The sequence below is a fragment of the Talpa europaea genome (genome assembly GCF_964194135.1).
Source record: "Talpa europaea genome assembly, chromosome: X".
In the NCBI taxonomy this organism is placed as follows: Eukaryota; Metazoa; Chordata; class Mammalia; order Eulipotyphla; family Talpidae; genus Talpa; species Talpa europaea.
Window position 1 is genome coordinate 6,627,207 of NC_140081.1, and position 22,660 is coordinate 6,649,866.

Here is a 22,660-nt window from a genome sequence, read left to right on the forward strand (position 1 = left end):
AGCTGTAATTATCAAACTTGGAACCTTTGTGAAATGTGCTTTTGTCTCCTTTTTGGTTGCGTTCAATCAGATCAACAAGTGTTGGCTAAGTGTTGAGCGTGGTTTCCTGTGGGATTGTGTAAGGCCTTGCAGGACAATAAAGGTTTAGGGGGCACTGAGTAATGCGGCCATTTCTGACCCAGGCGCCGGGAAAATGTGAGCCAATTTGCTGCTGCTGCAAGAAAAACAGCTGGGCCTGTGTTTCTGCAAGAGCAACCTCGCAAGGGGACCCCGACAACGGAACAGGCCAAAATGGTGCGTGTAAGTGGCAGGTGGCTACCGTCCTTATAGCCGACAGGAAGATGGGTTGGGATCAGGTCTTGTGGAATCTGAAACTTACAAAATGTGGGGTACTCACTTTAACAACAACAAAAACCCCCACAAAATTACGAATGTGTTATTGCTGGGGCCTCCTGCAGGGACTTTGGAAAGGACCATGTGATTTGGGGGCCTGCTATGGTTTCACTGTAAATTCACTCCTAGTTCAAACTCTCCTTCCAGGACGCCATCAGATTGTGTGTCCACCACCCCGGCTCTGTCTAGTTTGTGTCATTTCCTCCATGCTATTCTTGAGGTGCTGCCCTGCTGTCACTTTTCCTATTGGCTTCATAACTGCTTCCAAAAAGACAAAGAAATACTAGTTACATCTTCTTTTCTTTATCTGCATTTTTAGGATGTCCTTTTAGCTAAAATATTTGTTCTTAGGTTCCTGGAGTGTCCCAAAATCGGAGTCTTGGGGGTATTCTAGATGGAGATAGAAAGAGGAGAGGGGTTGAACCACACAGTTGCCCCCATACCCATATCATTTGGAAAGTTCTGGACTGTGGAAGGTAGTAGGTTATAATGAGGTCCAGCTCAGCACTTTTGAAACTCTTGTGCACAGGGATCACCTGTGGATCTCACTAAGATGCAGATACTGGGCTCTCGGCCTGGGGTGGGGCCTGAGACTGTGCATTCCTAACAAGCTCCTGGGTGATGCTGATGCTGCCGGTCCAGGGACCCCCACATTCAGGCATCAATCTGTCTGTAATCTGGTGGCACAAAGACACGCAATAAGGGACTGGTTCAAGCTTGATTTTCAGGTCACCAGTCCCAGAATTGAAAGCTGGTAACGGACCTGAGCACCAGGGATGTGCTGATGAGAGACTATATGGAGCCTTACCTCCCGTTATCTCCTTTCACAGGACTTGGGGGACATGGGGGTGAGGAGTGAAATTTGATCACTGAGGGTCATTGTTGTCTTCAGTATTTAAACGTTGCCGTGGCTCTCTTTTTTTTTCCAAATTTTGTTTTTTATTTTTATTTATTTATTTTTTTTAACTTTGCCTACAGAGTAATGCGGGTTGCAGGCGCAGGTTTCTGGAACATCCAGTTGGTGCTCGGCAGGGAACTGCCATTTTCCTGGCCTCCTCACCACCCGCTGTTTTACTCCTTTACAGATGGGGAAGCTGAGGTTTGGCTGTTAAGTAACATGCCAGGTTGCACACAGAGAGAACAGGGATTGGAAGGCAAGAGGCTTCGCCCACACCAACCTGTATCAGTTCAGCAGCCTCACGTATTAATCTAATTCCACAAGAGATATTAAGAGGCGGATTTATCACTCGTTGCTTTTTTCCTAGGTAAGGTGTCTATGGCAAAGGGAGGGGGCAGAAGAGTTTAGAAAAGGCTCGATGAGCACTGAAGATGAATTTCACACCCAAAGCAAGTTTTAGCTCCAACAGGAATGGCTCTGGGGTTCTCGCCTCCTCTGTGCCAAAACAGCCTTCCCAAAGTGCCAACTTTCCGTAAATTCACTTTGGAACAATTAAGGCAGAATCTTCCAGATCTGGGTGTCAGGTTAAAGGAGTTCTGTCCACATAATGGCAAGGTCAGCTGCAGCTGTCTCTCGCCTGCTTCACGTGAAGAGACTTATCAGGTGCTATGGCACTGGCGTGCGTCCTTGGTCAGCATCTTAACTCATATTTTTGAACCACTTTACCTGATTCTGAGTGAAACATTGTTCCTGTTGAATTTACCATCCGGTTGGGTTCAGGTATTCAGCAGGAAAATAAGCAGGTCTGGCCTTGGGCACCTATTTGAAGATCAAATTTGCCCCAGGGGGCCTCCATTTTCTCCTCTCAGAGCTCCCACCTCTCAGTCCACACTTGTCCTTCGCACTGTCCTCCCTCTGCTGCCTTCCACACAACGTGTGTCATGTAAATGTCTTGACACCTATCAAAATCGTGAGCTAAATGACACATCCCATAAGAGAGGCTATCCTGTAAAAGGGTACGAAAATCATCTCATGATTCTTAAGTCTAAAGCCATAAGGCACCATCCTGAGCCAGCCCGGGACTGTTCTTGCTTGAGAGAGCTCTCCCCGAGCCCACCTCAGCATGCAGATCTTTCTCCCTTCCTTCCTGCCCCTGCTCCCCTGTGCACCAGCAGAACACCTACCAATTTGGGACGTTGAACGTTCTTACCTATTTTCAAAAGGTGCACTAGATTTTTGCTACTTAGCACTGCCTTGGGGGCATCCTGCTGAAAGAGTATTTATAGGTTCCACCTTCCTGACATTTCCAGGGACATTCCCTTGCCTGGGTGCGGCAAGATGCAAAGCTCTGCCGAGCACCACCAGGCCACATGCTGAGCCCCAGCTGTCGCATGTCCACTGGACACATAGTTCTCCTATAATCCGCTTATTGCCATGAGGGCATGGACAGCACCCTAAGCAGGACACCAGAAACCTGGGCTGTGTGTCTTAGGTCACAACTTTGGGGTCATGGCTAAGTCACGTGGGTTGCTGGGGCTGAATGGTGCATCTGGGTGCTGGTTTCTGAGGTCCCTACCAACTTTGATAGCAGCCGGCGCCTTCCTACATGTAGCTTTTCCGATGTGGGGGGTACAGAGCTGGCTGTTCTTCTCTGACATCGCTCAAGAGTATGGGCTGGGGCACAGAGTACCCGGATTCAAGTCCTCACCTGGCTCTCCCACGCTGCCGTGTGGCCTAGGCCGCTTGCTTATCCGTCGCTGTTTCGTCAGCTCTTAGCCAGGAATGAGGTTGCATTCTGCCCTGTCATTGCAACTTACCCCGTAGGATGGAGGTGTCACGACCTACCGCATAGGGTGGTTGGGACCAATTGGCAAACCCATGTTTTTCAGGACCTTTAACAGAACCTGGCACATGGCAAACCCTCCTTTAATGTTAACTAGGTCCCAAGGTCCAATTTTTATGTTCTCCCCTCCATGAGCTCTGTCTGGTTATCTCAAGGAAAACAACTGTTCCTTCCTGGGGTCTTGTGTAGCAGAAAGAATGAACTCTGCTCTCACTCGACTTGTTCTTCTTTCACCCTTTCCTGTTTGAGTCATGCCTCGGTGTGGCGGGTGTCTGGTGCTGCGCAGGTTTCTCATTTGTCACAGAAAGCGAAAGAGCCGTTCCCTGTCTCCTCCACAGATCTGCAAGCCGCCGCGGAGAGCCGGGAAGGGGCTCGGCCGGGGCGCCACAGCTGGTGCAAACCTTCCTGGTCTACCACGCCACAGAGAAAGGCACATGTTCTTTTGTTAGGAAACCCCTCTCCAGACCCTTCATTGTCACTCAGGGCAGTGCAGAGCTGATGTTGATTTCTAGAACCAGCCACTCAATGGCAGGCACACTGGAGGCTCAAAATCCAGGGTGCGAGCAGACCCGCAGAGTTGAACTCTGTGCTCTGGTAACGCTGCTTCCTCATCCACCCTAAATAACCAGGAAGATTGCAAGCCCGCCCGTCCCACACGCACGCATTATGTATGTTACAGGCTGCATCACAGCTCTTGGCTCCCTTATAAAAAACACTATATTGACTTCTGCCAGGGTGTATTTTTTTTTTCCTCTCCTGCACATTAATCTCTTTCTTGCTTATGGAAATGAGCACCCTGGGCTATTTGGTAAGCAAATTGATGTGTCTATTCTATGTAGGTGGTATCGGGAGTGGTCAGCCAAATCCCACCAACTCCTCTATGGAAATAGATTTCTAGTTAATGCTGACTAGGTTTAGAATCTCATTTTCTTTTGAAAGGTTTTTTCTTTGCCTTCCCAACTGCATTTCCCTTAAGGAAGGGTGGGCAGAGCCAAGTTTGCTAGTCTTTGGGCAGAACTTGGGGTTAACAGTTGACCATTGTCCTAATACAAGGAAGAAAACATTGTATTCCTAAAAATGACTCATACCGAAGATCGCCTTCTCTATTAACACAGACGATAGAAATGCCTCCATTTAGAATCTAGGCTAACCTAGAAGAGAGAAGTGCAGGGAAGGGGCAGAAGCAAATAGAAGGAGACAGGCAGGTCCAAACCTGAGCAGGAAGTGGGTGTTGGTGTACAAGTAACTGAAATGGGGGTGACCAAAATGTGAATCATCAACATGGGGTTCTACAAGTTTGTTAGGAAGCTCAGCAGTTGGGCTTAGGGAGTGGGACTTTGAAGGACTCCCAAGGCCCGTGGCTTCAGCTTGTTGTTACATAAGAACAACAGGTGACGCGCCCATAGCACAGTGTGTGAACTCATTTTTGTGGAAATAAACTCGTACATGTAGACATCTGAAAAAAATCAAGAGGTATGTTCACCAAAATGGTCACAGCTTTCAGATACCACATGTCTAAGCCTTTGGAGATTTGATGCGTTCAGACTTGGCCCCTTCTTTTCTAGTCAGTATTTTTTTCCCTTTCAATATACAGAAGCAACTTTGTGAATTTCACTTGTCAGTGGTTTCTGTGACTCACCATCTGAATTATTTAGCTGAAATTCCCCTAAACCGTCTTTAATGTGATGCATGTGAACGTTTTACAAAGAAAAACATGTGCGTCACTATGCAGTGCTGGGAATGGCCTTAGACAATGGGATTTGCACTTTTAAGACACTGTTCTTAGTGTTACAAATAGGTTCAGCAGCTGAAAAAAATTTGAGCGGTAAACTCTCTATTCAACGAACTAGGTGTATTTGGCTAGTGCTCTGCTGTGAGGAGTATTGTTTCAGCTGTGGCTAGAAAAGAAATTTGACAAGAATTTTCTCTTTTCGCTTGGTCAGTTCATGTTTTAAATGTAGAAATGTTCAGGGAACAAGTATCCTGCAACTATATCCAGTGTGGAATGGCTCCCCCAAAGGGTACTTCAACTCATAAAATGTAGGAACTCCTTAGTTTCAATATATCTCCAAAGAAATACTTCCCTAGCTGTAGACTTGAGATGTACAAAATAATCTTATCAGAATGGGTGTATTGTAGAGTTTTATAACAGAGGCAAAGGTAAAAGGCAGACATGTCCAACGAGTTCCTCACACCCTTATCTTTGAGTTCAGGGCGAGGAAACCAGTGACTCTGACAAATGGTCCCCACTGTGCTCAAAGAAACCCATTTTACTTTTGCAAAAGAATGATACACTTTTTCCCCAGATGAAACAATATTGAAAGCAGAATGTGACCAAGACTTTAGTATATTTAGTGGATAAGACTTCTACTACGGGCCTCCCCCCGGTGACGCAGCAGTTGAGCGCTGGGTTGAGAGGCTGCCCGCAGCCTCTGCAGCACCAGTTCGATCTCTGGCCACAGGCGAGGGTCCCACAAAAAAAAAAAAAAAAAAAAAAAAGACTTCTACTACTCGTGCCTATAAATCAAACGATGCCCTTAGAGAACATTTGAAGGATTCATAGTCTCCTGACCTATGAAAGTAAATAATAGAAGTTGTTTTCCTTTTCTTTTCTTTCTAAAGATGTATTCACTTATGCATACAAGAAATGGGTACAGGCCAGAGGTACGCAGGGTGTGGGTGAGAGGATTCACCAGAGACAGCGTAGGGAGCAGAACAGGAAGACTGACTGAAATACACTGCTGAGGGGATCAGTGGGAGACACAGGAGAGGTCTGCTGTGCCATGTGGGTAGCTCCTTGGCCGGCAGGGGCTCGAACTCATGCTGCAGAGGCTGCAGATAGCTTCACAGAGCTGTGCTCAACCCCTTGTGCCAACCAGGGAGGCCCCAGAGGTTATTTTTCTTGATTCCCCCTTTCTAGAGTGGTGTGGTCCATGTCAGGAGGAGAGCTGGCTGGGCCTGTGGAGGTTTAATTCGATGCCAGGCTGTCTCTTAGTCTCCCTTCCTTCCCATTTCCCTGCCATAGTGGGCCCATCAGACGTGGGTCAGTGACAAGTGCCCGCTGGTGACTGGGCAGGGTCACTTGGCATCCATCTCCATCCAGACAGAACAATGCCTGTATTGGCTGCTTCCTGATGGAGAGTGAATATATAGGATGCAAATAATTTCTTCTTAATGCACGACCCTGGCAGAGCCAGAGCGACTGTGAGTGATGGTGCCTCAGAGCGGTAACTTTTGCTTAGAGCTTAAGAGTCAAAGTTAAGGACCCACCAATACACCGGTTTGATCAAGATAAGGTGAGTAAAGTAAGTTGCCTTCAGATTATCAATAAGCAGAGAAAGATAGTTATTATTGAATATCTGACTACAAATAATTATGTGATTTCGCAAAGCAAAGAAGAACATAGAAATGTCTGTCTCTTGTGACTTACTGCTTAACATTCCTTCTTTTCATTAGCAGACTGAGGGTTAAAGCAATCTTAGTAGAACCAGAAAATTATTGTACTTATTTTCCAGAAACACTTTAGGTTTTAATGTTTTACACAGTGCTGGGAGGAAAAGCAAGAGTGTTTTCAGTTTATTAGCACCAATGATTTTCAATTCTCTTTTGACAGCAATTTTTAAAAATGTTCTAGCCTCAGAAATCTTGAATATTGTACCCATGTCCCTTACGTTAAAGATCTTACTGTGATCGGGGAGGTGGGTGTCATTTACACGGGTATGAGTTTCAGTAGTTTGGTTAATTTGGTTAAACAACTGGCTGCATTAACAGAGAGAAATTTTATACTTGGTGAGTTGTCTGGAGTTGGAATTTTTAAAATTTTGATCATATCCAATTCATCTTAACAAATTCCTATAGAATGAGAAAGAATAAGTAGACTATGGATAAGGTGCTTTGGTGAATGTATGAACTAGAGAGGGAGATAAATACATAAAATGCTATAAAAATCAACATATTTATAGGTTAAAGCCAGGCAATAGAAAAGAGTGTATTTAAGAAACTGCTTAGCTAGACTTTCCTCTATAATCCTAAATCTGTCTCATTAAAAAAACCATTATTTATATTATCTCTGAATGAGAACTATTTGAATTAAAATTATGAAAGCTAAAAGAACCCAGCTCGATGCTGCACGTACTCATTTTCATTATTTTATTTTGTTTAGGACGACAACATGAATACAAAATCCATTCTAGAAGAACTTCTTCTGAAAAGGTCACAGCAAAAGAAGAAAATGTCGCCAAGTAATTACAAAGAGCGACTTTTTGTCTTGACCAAAACGAACCTCTCCTACTACGAATATGACAAAATGGTGAGGCTCCATGTTCCATTGTTTCCCTACTACTTATTTTCCCAAGTCTTCACAAAGTGCTTGATTATAATGAAATGGTGTCAGATTTCTTACCTTGCACAGTAAAGATCAACTGGCGTTTGTCTTACGCCATTGTCTTTTCTTAACCCAGGTATAATTAATTCAAGATAAAGATAAAAAAAAAACCAAAGCAAAGGAACAAAACCAAACCAAACAAAAACAAACTCTTAGACTTTGACAACAGAATAATGGTCACCAGAGGGGGTGGGAGTGGGTGAGGGTAATAGGGGTAAGGCGGGTCATTGTAGGGTGGTGGGTGGAACTTCTGGTGATGAGCACAGGGTAGTGCAGACCCGTGAGGGTATGAAGCTGCACGCCTGGAACTTGTACAATGCTGTAAACCAATGTAACCTCAGAAAAGATAAAAGATTTTAAAAATATTGGTTCCCTTTTTACTAAGGCAAATGGTTACTTTCAAACAGTGGTTGTCACCTGAGGGTGATTCTGCTCCCCGGGATCATTTGGTAACGGCTGGGGACATTTTTGTTTGTGATCATTCATGCAGGGGGGATGAAACTGGCAGCTTCTGGGCAGAGCTCAGGGAGGCTGTTAAACATCCTATAAATGCACAGCACACCCCACCGCAGCTAATTATCTGACTCCAAACAACGCTGAAGATGAGAAAACTTATCTTAACACAGTGCTGGAAATAAGACAGTTCTCTGTCCCGGGGAGAACCCTAGCACAGTAGGAATACTGTCACTGAATGGAGCCACAATGAAGACGCTTCAAGGAGATAAAATGTGATTCTCCTGAGTAGATTAACTACATGGTGGGGGCTTTAAAATATATTTCAAGGGGCCTCCCTGGTGGCGCAAGGGGTTAAGTCTTAGCACTATGAAGCTTTTGGCAGCCACTGCAGCATGAGTTCCTTCCTCGGCCAGGGAGCTACCCACATGGTGCAGCAGACCTCTCTTGTCTCCCCACTGCTCCCCTCACCAGTGTATTTCAGTAGATCTGCCTGTTCCGCTCCCCACTCTGTCTCTGGTGAATCCTCTCACCTCCCCCCCACACCTCTGGCCTGTACCCCAGTCCTTGTATGCATAAATAAATAAATCTTTAAAATATGTATTTCAAGATGGTCAGAAAAATTATTAACTGCTGCTTAAATCCTTGCTTTTGGAGGAGTATATGAGCTTACATCCACCCCAAAAAATACATTCTGTTGTCAGTGGATTTTGACTATTAAGGAATAATTAAAGTGATTCTCCCATGCCTGTCCCATCTCCTCAGCTCCCACCCCAGCACAACCTTAACTTGTGTTTCCCTTCGCGCAGCAGTGTGCATCCCATGAAGCAGCTTATGTTTGCTTTTTCATTCAGAAAAGAGGCAGCAGAAAAGGAATGATCGAGATTAAGAAAATCAGATGTGTGGAGAAAGTAAATCTCGAGGAGCAGACCCCTGTGGAGAGACAGTATCCATTTCAGGTATGAGGGGAGGAAGTTCCATTGGATGACTTGCTCTTCTTTCAATCTATCTGGGATAGACAGTGTCAACGCTTGGAACTTTGGGAATCGGGCAGTCTGCTAAAATTCCATCCACCAATCTGCCTTCGCTGTGTGAAAGGAAGGCAGAGAGCATGTAATCCAGCAGGGTCTGACCCGCCTTGGTGTCTGACCATCTCTCTCACCAAGCATGGCTGTGGATGCCTAATGTCCTCCAAGGTAGGTGCCCCACTGCAAGGAATAAAATGCCATCCTGTCCCCAAAGTGTTTCCAGGTCTTTATGCCACAGTGAGGGTGAGAGTGAAGATATGGGTTAGCAGAGTACATTATGGCCCCCATGTAGCAGAAGCTACATTCCTCACCCCAAAAGGTCAAGGAGATTTTCTCCTGGAGGTGACACACAGATTGGGAAGGACAAATAGAGCTTAGTCCAGCAAAACCAGGAAGGACAATGACACCAAAGAACAGCAGCTGGCAAGGCGCTGGTGGGTGAGGTTGCGCAGGCTGCTCTGAGCATCCTTGAGACTGAAGTAACGCCGTGAAAGGATGAAAGAGATGAGGCAGGAAAGATGGGCAGGTGCCCATCACGACAGCCGTTGCATAGCATGCCAAGGATTTTTGTTTTACTCTAAAGTGTTTTAAACAATGGAACTCAATGGAGATGGTGCCTACCATACCCCCAGGGAGTGGATCAATCGTATTCATGCCCGACTTTGATGACACCGTGAACACTTATCTTCCCGATCTAAAGGCAGATGGTCCTTCAGAAGGTCAGACTACCCAGTGCAAGTTTGAGGGAACTGAGCCCCAAAATAAAATTCAATAATCCAGTTGATGAAGAATCCATACTTGTCACTTGTAGCAAGAACATCACCCATTTGGGAGAAACAGGAGCATTAGCAAGAGGAGATGCCTCCGAGTCATATCACAGAGGCACAGGGGACTCAAATGAACACAGTTTCTGAGCCCCACAGAGATCCTAGCCCCGCTGCTTATCTTTGTGTAACCAGAGCCAAAAAACTCTCTCCAAGTTTGTTTCATTTCCAAAATGGGTGTAGTCATATATTTGTCAGAGTTGAAGTAAGATTAGATTATTAAAGTATCTAGGCAAGAGGCCAGCAACTAGTAGGTCTTCAATAAATGGTCTTAATTATTTATCCATAGGACAGAATAAAAAAAGAGAAGGATCTGGGGAAGACATTGTCATCTTCAAATGCTTACATAAATGTTTTAAGGAATAGAGGGCCTCCCCGGTGGTGCAGCGGTTGAGAGCTGGGTTGCGAAGCTGCCGCAGCCTCTGCAGCGCCGGTTCAATCCCCGGCTGCTCCCTGGCCACCGGAGGAGGGTCCCGCATGGCGCGCAGACCTCTCCTGCCGCCCGCTGCTCCCCTCAGCAGTGTACTTCGGTCCTTCTGCCTGCTCTGCTCCCTGCTCTGGCTCTGGTGAATTCTCTCACCCTCCTGTGCTTCTGACTGTACCCAGTGCTTGTATGTATGTATAAGTAAACAAACAAACAAATAAATAAATAAATATTTAAAAAAAAAAAGTTTTAAGGAATAGAAAATGACTTATGTTCCAGAAGCTTGCAATCTCGTTAGGCAGGTCAGACTCTCCAAAGAAGCTACTGGGGAAAAAAAAACAAAAAACAAAAAAACAACTTTTGCCAGGGGTTTGCAGGGTGGGGCATGACTGAAGGGAAAAAGGTAAAGTGAAGTCACATTTTTACTCAATATAAGCATGAACTCTATAATGATCAGACTGTATGGAAATTGGCACGGATGCATAACAAAAGACAAGGTCACCCCATCTTTAAAGAACAGAGTTAGTGTTAAGAATAGAACAAACGGAGAGACATTTTCCAAAGGGCTGGAAAGCGAGTCAGGTACCAGGTAGATGGATTCTTAAGAGAACTGTGCAGCTTAACATTTTTAAATCTTCTGAGTCTCCATGACCCCGGGCATCCTGGCTGACACAATATTCCTGCTGTCAGAAGCATCGCCCCTGCCATTTTCCGAGGTGTAGAGGTTTCTGGGATAAAACAAATGGAGAGGCAGAGGATAAAAATAGCTAGATGTTTTCATCTAATTCCAGAGCTAACAAGTAGTATGTGAGCAAAGTCAGCATTTCATTTGATTAACAGAAAATCTGCAGTGGCGCGATGATGCAATTATATCTCCATGCACCAAATCTTGGCCTTTCCAGATTGTCTACAAAGATGGGCTTCTCTACGTCTACGCGTCAAATGAAGAGAGCCGAAGTCAGTGGTTGAAAGCATTACAAAAAGGTAATTTTAAAAATCATATAGGGGAGTTATCGATGGTGTCTTTTGAGACTTGGTGGCAGAAAAAGAACGCACTGTGTCGAGAAAATCTGCTGATTTGCCTACCCACCGCGGAGACCGCTTGCTCGTGCTCATTTTGCATCGTCATTGTGACAGCAAAAACAGGTAAGGATCAAATTCCTGGACCGAGTTCCCCTCCCACCTGGCACAGAGCCAGCTATTGTGCTTTCCCAGCAGCCTCTGGGAAGCCATCCACCTGCTCGTCTCCCCCTTCGTTAGCCTCTCCCGGGGCAAAGTCGAGGTCCTCGTGGGGCAGTGACAGGTCCTGTGGCTTCGGCCTTTGGATGTTTACAGAACGTTCTGACTAATACTCGCTTTGCCAGCTACTGTGCCAAGAACTTGTAAAACATTTTTTTAATGCAACCCTCTGCACAACCTGTGGAAAGGGCCAGTATTGTCTGCGGTCAGCCATGTGGCAGTAAAGGGACCTGGCCAGTCTCACCTGCCTAGTCCTGGAGAATATGTAATTCGGTTATCCAAGCCCAACTTTGTCCCCTGTCCGTTACAACTGCTAGGCAGAACTGGGGCTCTAGTGAAGGCTTTCTTCAGTGACGCCATCCTGGGAACCCCGTTTGGTAGGAGGTCGTTAGTAATCTGGCACCATGGTGCTTCCTCCCACAGTCTTTTTTTTTTTTTTTAAGATTTATTTATTTATGCATCCAAGAACGGGGGTACAGGCCAGAGTTGCAGGAGGTGAGTGGATTCACCAGAGACAGAGTGGGGAACAGAACAGGTGGATTGACTGAAATACACTGCTGAGGGGAGCAGCGGGCGAGTCAGGAGAGGTCTGCCGCGCCATATGGGTAGCTCCCTGGCGGGGATCGAACTATGCAGAGGCTGCAGGTTAGCCTCATAGGTTGCGTCTTAACCCGTTGTGCCACCAGGGAGGCCATGTCTTTTTATTTTAAAGGTGGGTAACAGTCTGAGGACCACCTTTGAGTCAGATCTAATCTCAGACATGACACTCCCAGATGGGGCCAGATTTTATTTAAACTTTCGATGAAGGTTCTTACTCAGCACACTTTATGTTGCACCCTTGACAGCCACCTACTCCACTTGGGTGCAAATACACCCCTTTCCACGTGCAGGGCCTCCTCTTCCCTTGCACGAAAGGATTAGCCAGCTGTTCTGCAGGCCAGTCAACAGGCCGGGCCGGACAGCAGCCTCCCTCCAGCCATCACCAGTTTGTCCCAGTGAGAAGGGCGTCCTTAGAGTGGGACAAACCTGCCTCCAAGTCAACAGAGATAAATATTTTTATGTTCCTTGCTGTGTCATCTGATGAAACCCTCGACAGTCCCGGCTCCTGAGCAGAGAGGGGCGGGCGCACTTCCTGTCTCCTAGCGCCGTCGTGGGCCACAAATGAATGAGTCCAAACATGTTGAAGTGTCCTACAGACAAACGTGAATTTCTGGGGCTATATTGGGGCGTCCAGGCGGAGCCCTGATATAGGACTTTGCCATCAGTGTCCTTTGGCGGATTTCTCAAGGGCATGTCTATGTGGACACCGGCCAGGTGCGGGTATTATCCTTCGTGTGTCCCTTGGGAACTCTGTATGGAAGGCAGGTTCAGGTGGGGCCAGGGCAGCTCGTGTGAAGACGGAACATAAGAACAGCGAAAAGCAAAAGTGAATCGTTTAGCCCCTCCTAAAACTAGGGGAGACCCTATCACTTGGGCTGCCGCCTACATAGGAAGTGATTTGTGTCCTTCAGTAATGGTTGGGGGTGCAGGTAAGCAGCCCCCAAACAGTTGATGAAATGAGTACTTTGTTCCTCTCAGGTAGAAACGAGTCCAGAAGTAGGCAGTCTGGGGGTACTGCAGTAGCAAAATAAGTCAGCGGGGACCTGGGTGCTCCATGATTGCTGCTCTGCCACCATCACAGTCTCTCAGAAAGTCGCTGGGCTTTCTTAGAAACTTTCTGCTCTTGTCTCGTTGAGCAGAAACAAAGTTTCCCTCACTTGAATTCTCTCCTCTATAAAATCTCACTGGGTATAGTGACCCCCCCCTTTTCATGTCTATTATTTGACTCAGGAATTATAAAATGAAGTTGACATCGCACGCGTAGAATTTTCCAGATGGTAACCAACACTTGGGAGGTTTGTGCTGATTCAGTGGGAACTGAAGGAGTATCAGCTACCATGGCTCTGAATTCAGCTGACCAGATGTGGAGAGAAGTTCCCTTTTTTTCTAAAAATGAAAACTAAAATGGGCTTAGCAGGGAAGCTGGCATCTGTGCACTGGAATGGAGTAGAAGAATCTTGGGGCTGATCTCAGATACACTATTTAGTAGATCTGTGAACTTGAGCCAGCTAGGCCACCTCCCTGCACCTCAGTTTACCTAACTCTGTCAGCCATGGTGACAATGATAGCTCCCCCAAAGTTGTTGAGTAGAGGAAATGACATGATCTAGGTGGGGGGTCGGGGGCAGGGGAGACTCAAACGCGAAGTCCAAACACATACTAACATACGAGTTCCACTTCTTGCCTCTGATACATGGTGGGAGTATTGCAACGTAGACTTTTGGTTGGAAAAGAATTAGTTACCTGGAAAACTAAGCCCATGTAGCAGGGCTTAGAGGGCAGGAAAGCAAGCACTGTGCTTCAGGAGTTACAGTGGCCATTTGGGACCAAAATCAGAAAGTGATGTTTTGTAATCTGAACTCATTTTGTGAGTTCTGTAACAATCCCCCATTAAAGCCCGTGAATGTGTAGTATCCTTTTCAATTGCCAGCGTTTCTAGCTAGCCTGAGCCCAGTTATCCTGAGGGAAGTCAAGCCACTGTCACTGCACGCCTGCTGTGGGCCAGAGCCTTTGCAAGGTGCTTTACATATCTTATCTTGCATCCTCCCAGGGACCCAGGAAAGTGGGTGCTATTGTCTCCATACACTTCCTGAGCCAGGGCTGTAAGGGAGGAGCAGAATTCTCCTGGGATCAAAGTAAGGCATCCTCAAGGTGAAAATCCAGAAGGAAAGAGTTGACACCCCATATAGAGCCAGCCCACCCCACCTAAAGACTCTTTTTGAAGTATTCTCTACTTATACTTTGTAGGTCTCACCGCTGTATTTGGCATAGACACAGTATCACATGCAATATTCGTATTTCATTTCTTTGGATTAAACATTGCCCAAATCCCATGGCTTTTTAAAATATTGCCCAAATCCCATCTTCCTAGATAAGTCATCCCATAAACCATTCATTCCTCAGCTTGAAGACATGAAAGACGCAGCAGACCTCTCCTGTCTCCCCGCTGCTCCCCTCAGCAGTGTATTTCAGTAGATCCGCCTGTTCTGCTCCCCCACTCTCTCTCTCTGGTGAATCCTCTCAACCCCTGCATCTCTGCCCTATACCCCAGTTCTTATATACATAAATAAATAAATCTTTAAAAAAAAAAAAGAAAGAAAGAAGAGATGAGAAAGGTTGAAGGAAAACTAGATAACAAAATGCCATGTGTGACTTTGGATTGGATCCTTGATCAGAAAATGAGGAATGGCTATGAATGATGTTATTGGAACAATTAGAAAAAAATTGAATATGAAATCTATATTAAGTAATTAAATTGTATCAGTGGTAAATTCCCTGAATTTCATTATTGTCTTATGAAGGCACTGTCTTTGTTACCACAAATTATGCGCCGAAGTATTTATGGATGACATAATTTAGGTCACAATATCTGCAACTTTCAAACAGTTAAGCAAAATATAATAATGATAAAACATTTAAGTAATAGTATGTATTACAGAGAGAGAAAGAAGTAGAATAAATGTGGCAAGCAGTTAAAATTGGTGAATCTGGACACAGGGTGTACAGACATTCATTGTTCTAGCCTTGCAGCTTTTCCTGTATGTTTGAAATATTTCAAATTAAAATGCAGGGGGAGAAAGCGTATGTTTATTAGAAACTAATATATAACATTCTATACACTATATATGTATTTAATATAACATAACATGTAATTAATATAAAATCTATTCTTCTCCTAAGATTCAGTCCTAGCCTTCAACCTCCTCCTGCCACAAGAGAACATCAAGCACCACAACCCACTAACTTCTAAACTCCTAACACCCAGCTAATCTGCATATGCGTTTTCTATTAGTCTTGTTTTAGGTCGATGTCAGTTACTGTACTGTTCTCATGCTATACATGATTAGGCTTTTCTTTTTGGCTTTTACCTTCTGAGTGAAAGGCTAACATCCTTTAGGAACCATTTGCTCTGACACTGGTTGCTGGCAAGGTGAGATTTTCATTGTTCTGCACTAACAGCCCCTACTGAATGTATCTCTTCTCTCGGGCCAATGATCGCTCACGCCATGTCTTCTTCCTGCCTGCTCCCCAGAGATCAGGGGCAACCCACACCTGCTGATCAAGTACCACAGTGGCTTCTTCGTGGACGGGAAGTTCCTGTGCTGCCAGCAGAGCTGCAAAGCGGCCCCGGGCTGTACCCTCTGGGAAGCATGTAATGTCACCCCCTGCTGGGCTGGCCCTGGGGTGGGTGGTGCCCCATCAGGCAAATCTGTTAGCTGCCAGAGCAGCTCACCAGTTCAGGCAAACAGGGTGTGCCAGATTGGTTGGCACCTGGAGAATCTAGCCTTGACCATGCGAGCTGGCAAATGAGGTCCTACTTCAGTGTCAACGGAATCACATGCATTAAAATAAGAACAATGTTAGCATCTTACAGTCTGTCAGTTCATGAGAAATACTTTTTAAATTGGAATCATGAATCCAGCCAGGAGCTATTTATTTCTCACTACAATTCTTCCTGGTTTAAGATAAAGTCTAAATAGGTAAAATGTGGTGACCTTATCACCGTGGCTCATAAACTGAAAACAGAAACTAAAAAAAAAAAAAAAAAAAATCAACGTTATTTGAAAATTATGCTGAAGGCTAAGATTTAAGTAACACTTTAATCACCACATATACCAAAAGGAAGGCTGGCCAAGTTTTAAAAGGTATATGTAAAGGAGGTGGCCATTTTGTACATATAGGTTGATTTCATAGTAACATCAGGGGAGGTAGTGAAGGCTTTCCTTAATGTACAGTCATTGCTATCCAGAGTTACATCTGCAGGAAAACCTGCCTGATCCTTCATCTAGGGAGAGAGAAGAAAGCCCCCTGGGCAGCTTTGTAGGGATAATGGAGGGGAAATAAATGAGGTTGTTTACAGCTTGTGCCCTTTGGCACCCCTGCCATCGCCAGCATTGTCACATGAGGCTGCCTTAGATATCTTAAAGACTTATCACTGCTGAAGATCATAAAGTTGTCCATAAATGGAAAGGGAGACTTATCTTAGTAATGGTTTGATCAGCCTGGACCAAATATGCTTGGAGTCCACGACTTTAAAAAATTGAGTGAGATCAGCTACATGAAGACACTTCTTGAGCTCTAAAACCCACAGGGCATGAAACGTTATACAAATTCACTCCTTAATAGCATTGACACTCCACAATCACCCTCATGACAACTGGTCGTCTTCCAACAAAATCGATGACTACATATTCACTGTGTTTTCCTTCTCAGCTAACTACACAACGACAATTTCTTAATCACAGTGAGATGACACTCTAGACTTACGAATGACAGCACTCCTGTGAAGGGAGCAGGCTCCTGTGTGAGCGCACCATCCCTCCACTGCAGGGGCCTGAATGCCTCCTCACAGCATCACTCATTTCCCATTATTCTGTCTGTGTCTGCATCGTTACCCACAAGGCCAGATTCCAGCTCTGACCTGGCCCTACTCCTTGGGAAGGGGCAGGAGAGAGGTCAGGGAGAACCTTGCCTTGGGAATATTGTCGTGGGCACTGGATGGTACCTGCCTTGTTTTCTGGGTGCCACGGGCTCTTTGCCAGCCTCTGCGCAAGATCGCAGAACTCAGGAGTTACAGCTCATGAGGACCTATCTGGCCCATCTGCTCAAGTATCATCGGCTCCCTTGGCCTCCGGGACTGAGCTGCAGGCAACCCGGGGGCTCAGTCACCATGAGGCTTTGCTGTTCTACCTCCAAAATGCTCTGGACCATTCCTTTCCCAGGGCCCACGACCTATGAGTAAGTGGATCGCATACCCTAGTTTGTCTGGGGCAGTTTCATTCTGTGACTGGGGAGCACGCGTAGTTATTCAAGCCCCCTCAGCACTGTCAGAAATGTTGCCACCTTTGCCGTAAAGCACAGCCACTGTACTTCTCAGGCATGTCAAGGCTTCACGTGCACAGCTGGAACATCCCTCTTCATGGGCAGGTGGAAAGAAAAATCAACAAGGATCGTAAGACTCGAAAATAAAACATGCAATAGATGTGTTTGCACGTTCATCAGTTATTTCTAAGTGTCTTGTATGAGCCAGTGAAAGAGGAATTGGATAAGGGTCGTAGGAACTACTTTGCAGATTACGTATATGACTCAAATACTGGGTGGAAATGAGGTAGAAATGAATATTTCATAGCCTTTAGAGGTGCTTAAACTTTCCCCACCCGTGGGAGGATGTTGAGAAGCAACACTGGAGGAGCAGTGTCTGGGTTGGGTGTTACACTGGAAGACAATAGACTCACCCCAGAGATCGTATTGAAATTCACTGAAGCTGGAGAGTTGCTCACATAAACGAGTCCCTGCTTGTGCTGCATAACACCGGGGCTGTGCTCTGTTTTACTTAAAGACGCTTCTGGCGTCATCTGCTTTTCCTTTTCAGACACTAATCTGCACGTTGCCAGGAAGGACGGGGAGAACAGCCCTCTGCCCTTGCCGGAGCCGGGGGTGAGTTCGTAGCTAAGGGCTTTTCATCCTGAGATTACACACGAGGGAGGAGTTGCCAGACCCAAGACGAGGCCTTACGAGCCGCGTTCCGTGCGCGCCGCCGAGGGGCAGAAGCGTGGGCTGTCACCGCCGGCTCGCACGGCCTCCCACGAGAAAGTCCCATGAGAACCATTTTACCTTTTTATGTTTTGACACTTAATAACGCGGTCCGTTTCTGAGCCGTGGGCACATAACTCGTCACCAACAAACGAGCTGCGGTCGCCAGCGGTGCATGCATCTGTGCATCGCTGTGACGTAGCCAAATCTCTTGTCCTCCAAAGCTGACGTTTCCTCGAGCTGTTCCTTTCTGCAAAGTGGATGAACCGTCTTCGAGCTCCACTCTGCCCGACTACAGAGATGCGCAGACAGGCAGTGGCTCGCAGCGCCCCGCGCACACGCAGCACGGCCTGAGAGAGGTCTGCCCCGACGGCTGCCACCCAACGAAGCCGAGAAGGTAACCCCCGCTTCCGCTGGGGCTGCGCAGCACGATGGTCCATTCATCCCCCTGGCCAGGAGCTCAGGCCCCCACGCTGTCCACGTCAGCCGGGCTGAGACAGGGCCTGTCCTCTAAGATGACGTCCAGTGTTTGACCCAGAACCCTCGGGAGGCAGGTTCCCACCGGGACTGAGGAGTGTGCACTTTCCATTTCCATGACCCTGTGTGCAGACCTCACAAAGACGGCAGCATTTCCATTCCCTGCTCTTTCTTCCCTCTCCCCGCAAATAGCTCCACATTGCACAACACCCAACCCCTCCAACAGGCCCTCTGTGAAGGTGTTTACAGGGGATTTACTTCTGTCATGTGCTTGCGCGTGACTGGGGGGATGACAAGGGACCTCTCAAGCCAGGCCGTGCCGCCTCCTCAGGACACACTCGTCTCTCCTGACACGATTTGTCTTCCCATCTGTTAAAGCCCAAACACGCTACCCAAAGCCAGGCTGGAAATGACCTAAATTCTGTCTCCCTCTGGTGTCTGATACCAAGCCGGCCCCACACTTGATACCACGAATACAGGCTTGAAACACAAGATAATCACAAAGAAAGTTTGGGTGACTGCTCTGCCTCACCCTTCCCCCCACCATGCCATCCACTGCCTGCCATCTGCTCACCCAGCTGTCGGCGTCCTTCGGGGCATCATCACCGGCCTTTCCCCGTGGTGCATGCACCCTGCATGTCTCTTCTTTGTTTTTCTCCCGTATCCTCTCATTTTATTCTTTCCATCCTCATCATTTTTACCTAAAGCAGATGCCCCACGCTGCCAACAACACAGCCACAGGGCCACAAGGAAACGGAAAACATGGACGTGTTCTCTTGCCATTGTTTTCGGTGTGAGGACACCACTTTCCCAGCCGAGCTCATGACTCCTGCTGCCTGGCTGCGGTGGGGGAAGGGGAAAAGCAGGACTTGCATTTACTTGCTGCAGCCCAGACGTCCTGTGGAGACAATCAATAAGCCCAGATCCTGGAACAGCCATTAACCTAGGCTTGAGCTCAATCTGCTTTTTCCTTTTTATTTGTTTTATTTTTAAGTTGTGAATATTTTTATTTATTTATTTATCCAAGCACTGGGTACAGTCAGAAGTGCACGAGGGTGAGAGAATTCACCAGAGCCAGAACGGGGAGCAGAACAGGCACATGATAAAGTACACTGCTGAGGGGAGCAGCGGGCGGCAGGAGAGGCCTGCGCGCCATGTGGGACCCTCACCAGTGGCCGGGGATCGAACCGGCGCTGCAGAGGCCGCGGGCAGCTTCGCAGCTCAGCGCTCAACCGCTGCGCCACCAGGGGAGCCCCAGTTGTAAATATTTTTTATCCAAATAATTTGCCCTTAAGAAAATCAGTAGTTGACATATTTTAGGTTTTTTGAAAACCATTTTTTGTTTTACATTTATTCAACTTTGGTGTGTTTTAATGTTTTCCTACACCAGAAATTACTGAGAAATTGGACTTTTGGTTCACAGAGGAACCCTGGCTCACCTGTCCTGGCCCCCATCCCGGCTGGGTGCATTATTGCTCCATCAGTTGCCCCCATGCACCAAGTAATGCTTAGATCTGGGCTGTGTGACTTTTGAAGAATGAGGCGGCCTCTTTATTCAAACCTCTGCATGTATTTGGTTATTTATTTATTTATTTATTTATTTACTATTTTGACTATAGAAAGCCATTTTCTCACAAGAGCTCTGTTTTTGAGTGACTCTTCGCTTTGCTGATGGCATCCCAAGTGCAAAAAGGAACGCCAACAGTCTGCGTGTTACTGAGGATGATGAGAGCACGCGGGGTTTGAGCTTGCACTTGGATTATTTCCCGATGGTTTTTGTATTCATGTTGTTTCCTCTCTTCTTAAGGGGATTCCATGAATCAAATTCATCAGAAGAAGAAGGAAACCTGGATTACTACGAGTGAGTGTTGAAAGTCTTCTGCGTTCCTCTGCAACTACACATGGGTATTTCTGTTCTGCTTCTCCCCAAAGGCTCGCATTTGCTCAGGAGGCCGCATCTTCCCAGGTCTTTCTCCTTCTTCTTGATCACCTCTTCCTTCTATTTCCCTTAAGCATATGCCCTGGATCATATTCTCCTAATAATCTTTTGTTTATTATATAAGTAGTATTAGCATAAAATATTAACTTGTAATATAACTATCAATATCTCAAATGCTAATTATTACAGATCTATAAAGGTAGAGCCATAGGACACTTTCAAACTTAGCAATTGAAAGGTTCGGCGCGGTAAAGAAAAGGAGAGCCAGGCTAAATTTCTCAAAGGGAGGAAAAGTTTATTGCGCCCTGGGCGGACCTCACAGACCCAAGGCGGGGGGGTCAGTGGAGTCGCGCACATTGTTAGGGGGAAGCAGGGTTTTATAGGGCGAGGAGAGGTCAGGTGGGAAGTTGGGCTAATACGGTGGGAAAAGTTTGTAGGGCAGGTAGAGGTTCTTTGTCTGAGATGAGACTCTTAGTGGGAGGGGGGAGGCTCATTGTCTGAGTCCTCCAGGCAGGTATCCGCATTCCTGCCCCCCAGGTGGGCTTCCTGGTTGGCTCCTGCATTCCGGCCTGCTGCATGGACCTTTCAGCAATTTCAGCCCTCACTGAAATTTACACGTTGGGATATCCAGGGTCAAAGAAGCTAAATGACTTGTCCAAAGTCATACAATTACTGCATAGGAAGTTATGTCCAGGACCCAAACCTCCAAGCTGCCTGGTCTCAGGTCTTTTTCACTTCATTGAAGTGACCTCCAGCTGATCTAGAGGCTAAACAGAGAACCTCTTCTGATCCACTGCCACCAAATCCAGAGGTCATGAACCTGTTCCTCCTCACGTGCTACCTTCTAGCCAGAAGGGCCTTTCAAGACCCCAAATCCATATCCCATCCTGTTGCAGAAATAAATTCCAGCCTTTTACCCAGGCAGGGGAAGAACAAGTGGTACTTCAGGAATGGTGAGGTCAGGAAAGCTTTATTACTCATGCATGAGGTCTCAGACCTGGGTAGTCCCATAAGGTCTGAGCACTGGTCTAGAGACAAAGGGTTTCTTTTATACACAACCACTTTACATTGGATGAAGGTGGTTAGTTAGCATACATTCTTGACACAGGAAAAGGGGCAGGATACAGATCTTCCAGGAGGGCCTCGGGGATCAATCAGCCTAGCAGGCTGCCAGACTTTGTTTAGATATGCTTATTAAGGAAGCAAACCTATTATTTACTTTACATTTCCAGGTCTATGACTCTTTAACAGGGAAAGATTTCTTTTTCTTAGCAGTTCCCTTTCAATCCCACCTCACACCGTGTTCATTTCCTTGGCATTATGTTTTGGCCAAACCCAAAGACCACAGACACTGTTGATCTCAGATGCGAAAGAGCTGTGCTGACCTTCACCTGCAGAGTAAGATGTGATGTTCTCGGCAAACTTAGTAACAAGGGCAGTATTTAAAGGTTATACCTGGATCTCACATATTCTCCTTTTCTCAGTCTCTTGTCTCAGTATAACATTAGATGTTCATCTATTGCTCTCCTGCAAATAATTAAAAAAAAAAAAAAAGCAACTGCTTGGAAAATAGACGCTATGACATGTGCTTGTCTAGGATTGTTAAAACGATAGGGTTGAAAACGTCCTTGTCCACTCTGACTTTTCGCTGGCGTAGCCTTTCTTCGTTTAATCTCTGGCTCTCATCCACCTCAAGGAAGCCGCAAGTCCTAAATGCCAGTCCACCTGAAAACACAGATGTGCTGACCCAGAACTAGAATTGGGTGGTGGAGATGTAACAGGGTGGTCCCCAGGAAAGGGGGAGGTTCCCTGCCCCTCCCAAGGGAGGGTGGAGCTGAGCAGGAAGAGGAGAAGCTGAAGAAGAGACTGAGGAAGGAGGCAGGATGGAACCTAGAGACACGTGAAGAAGCTGCGCTTGTCTTTTGGTCGTGGACAGGGTGACACAGATGTGGGTGAGACCCGTGGGGAGGTGACAATGGCAGCTTTTATCTTGATGTTGATTTTGCGGGGTTTGGGCTGCCCGGGGGCGCCAAATCTGTTATAGGACAGGGAGAGGGGCAGCCCAAGCCCCGCAAACCTGCCTATTCTACATGGGTTCTGCCATCCGCCGCATCAACACAAAACAT

The 22,660-nt window shown here is 46.5% G+C and overlaps 1 protein-coding gene across 1 annotated transcript in view; it reads left to right on the forward strand.

Annotated features, from left to right (window-relative positions):
• Positions 1-285: 285 nt before the first annotated feature.
• The window catches only part of BMX (BMX non-receptor tyrosine kinase), a gene marked incomplete at its 3' end in the record, with an annotated part of 41,290 nt that continues 18,915 nt past the window's right edge, over positions 286-22,660 (forward strand). The window contains exons 1-8 of the mRNA XM_084258186.1: positions 286-294; positions 7,297-7,443; positions 8,826-8,930; positions 11,150-11,231; positions 15,618-15,737; positions 17,958-18,022; positions 18,343-18,515; positions 20,403-20,456. Of these exons, the coding sequence (XP_084114312.1) occupies positions 292-294; positions 7,297-7,443; positions 8,826-8,930; positions 11,150-11,231; positions 15,618-15,737; positions 17,958-18,022; positions 18,343-18,515; positions 20,403-20,456 (749 nt within the window). The 5' untranslated portion in view covers positions 286-291. The remainder of the gene's footprint in view (positions 295-7,296; positions 7,444-8,825; positions 8,931-11,149; positions 11,232-15,617; positions 15,738-17,957; positions 18,023-18,342; positions 18,516-20,402; positions 20,457-22,660) is intronic.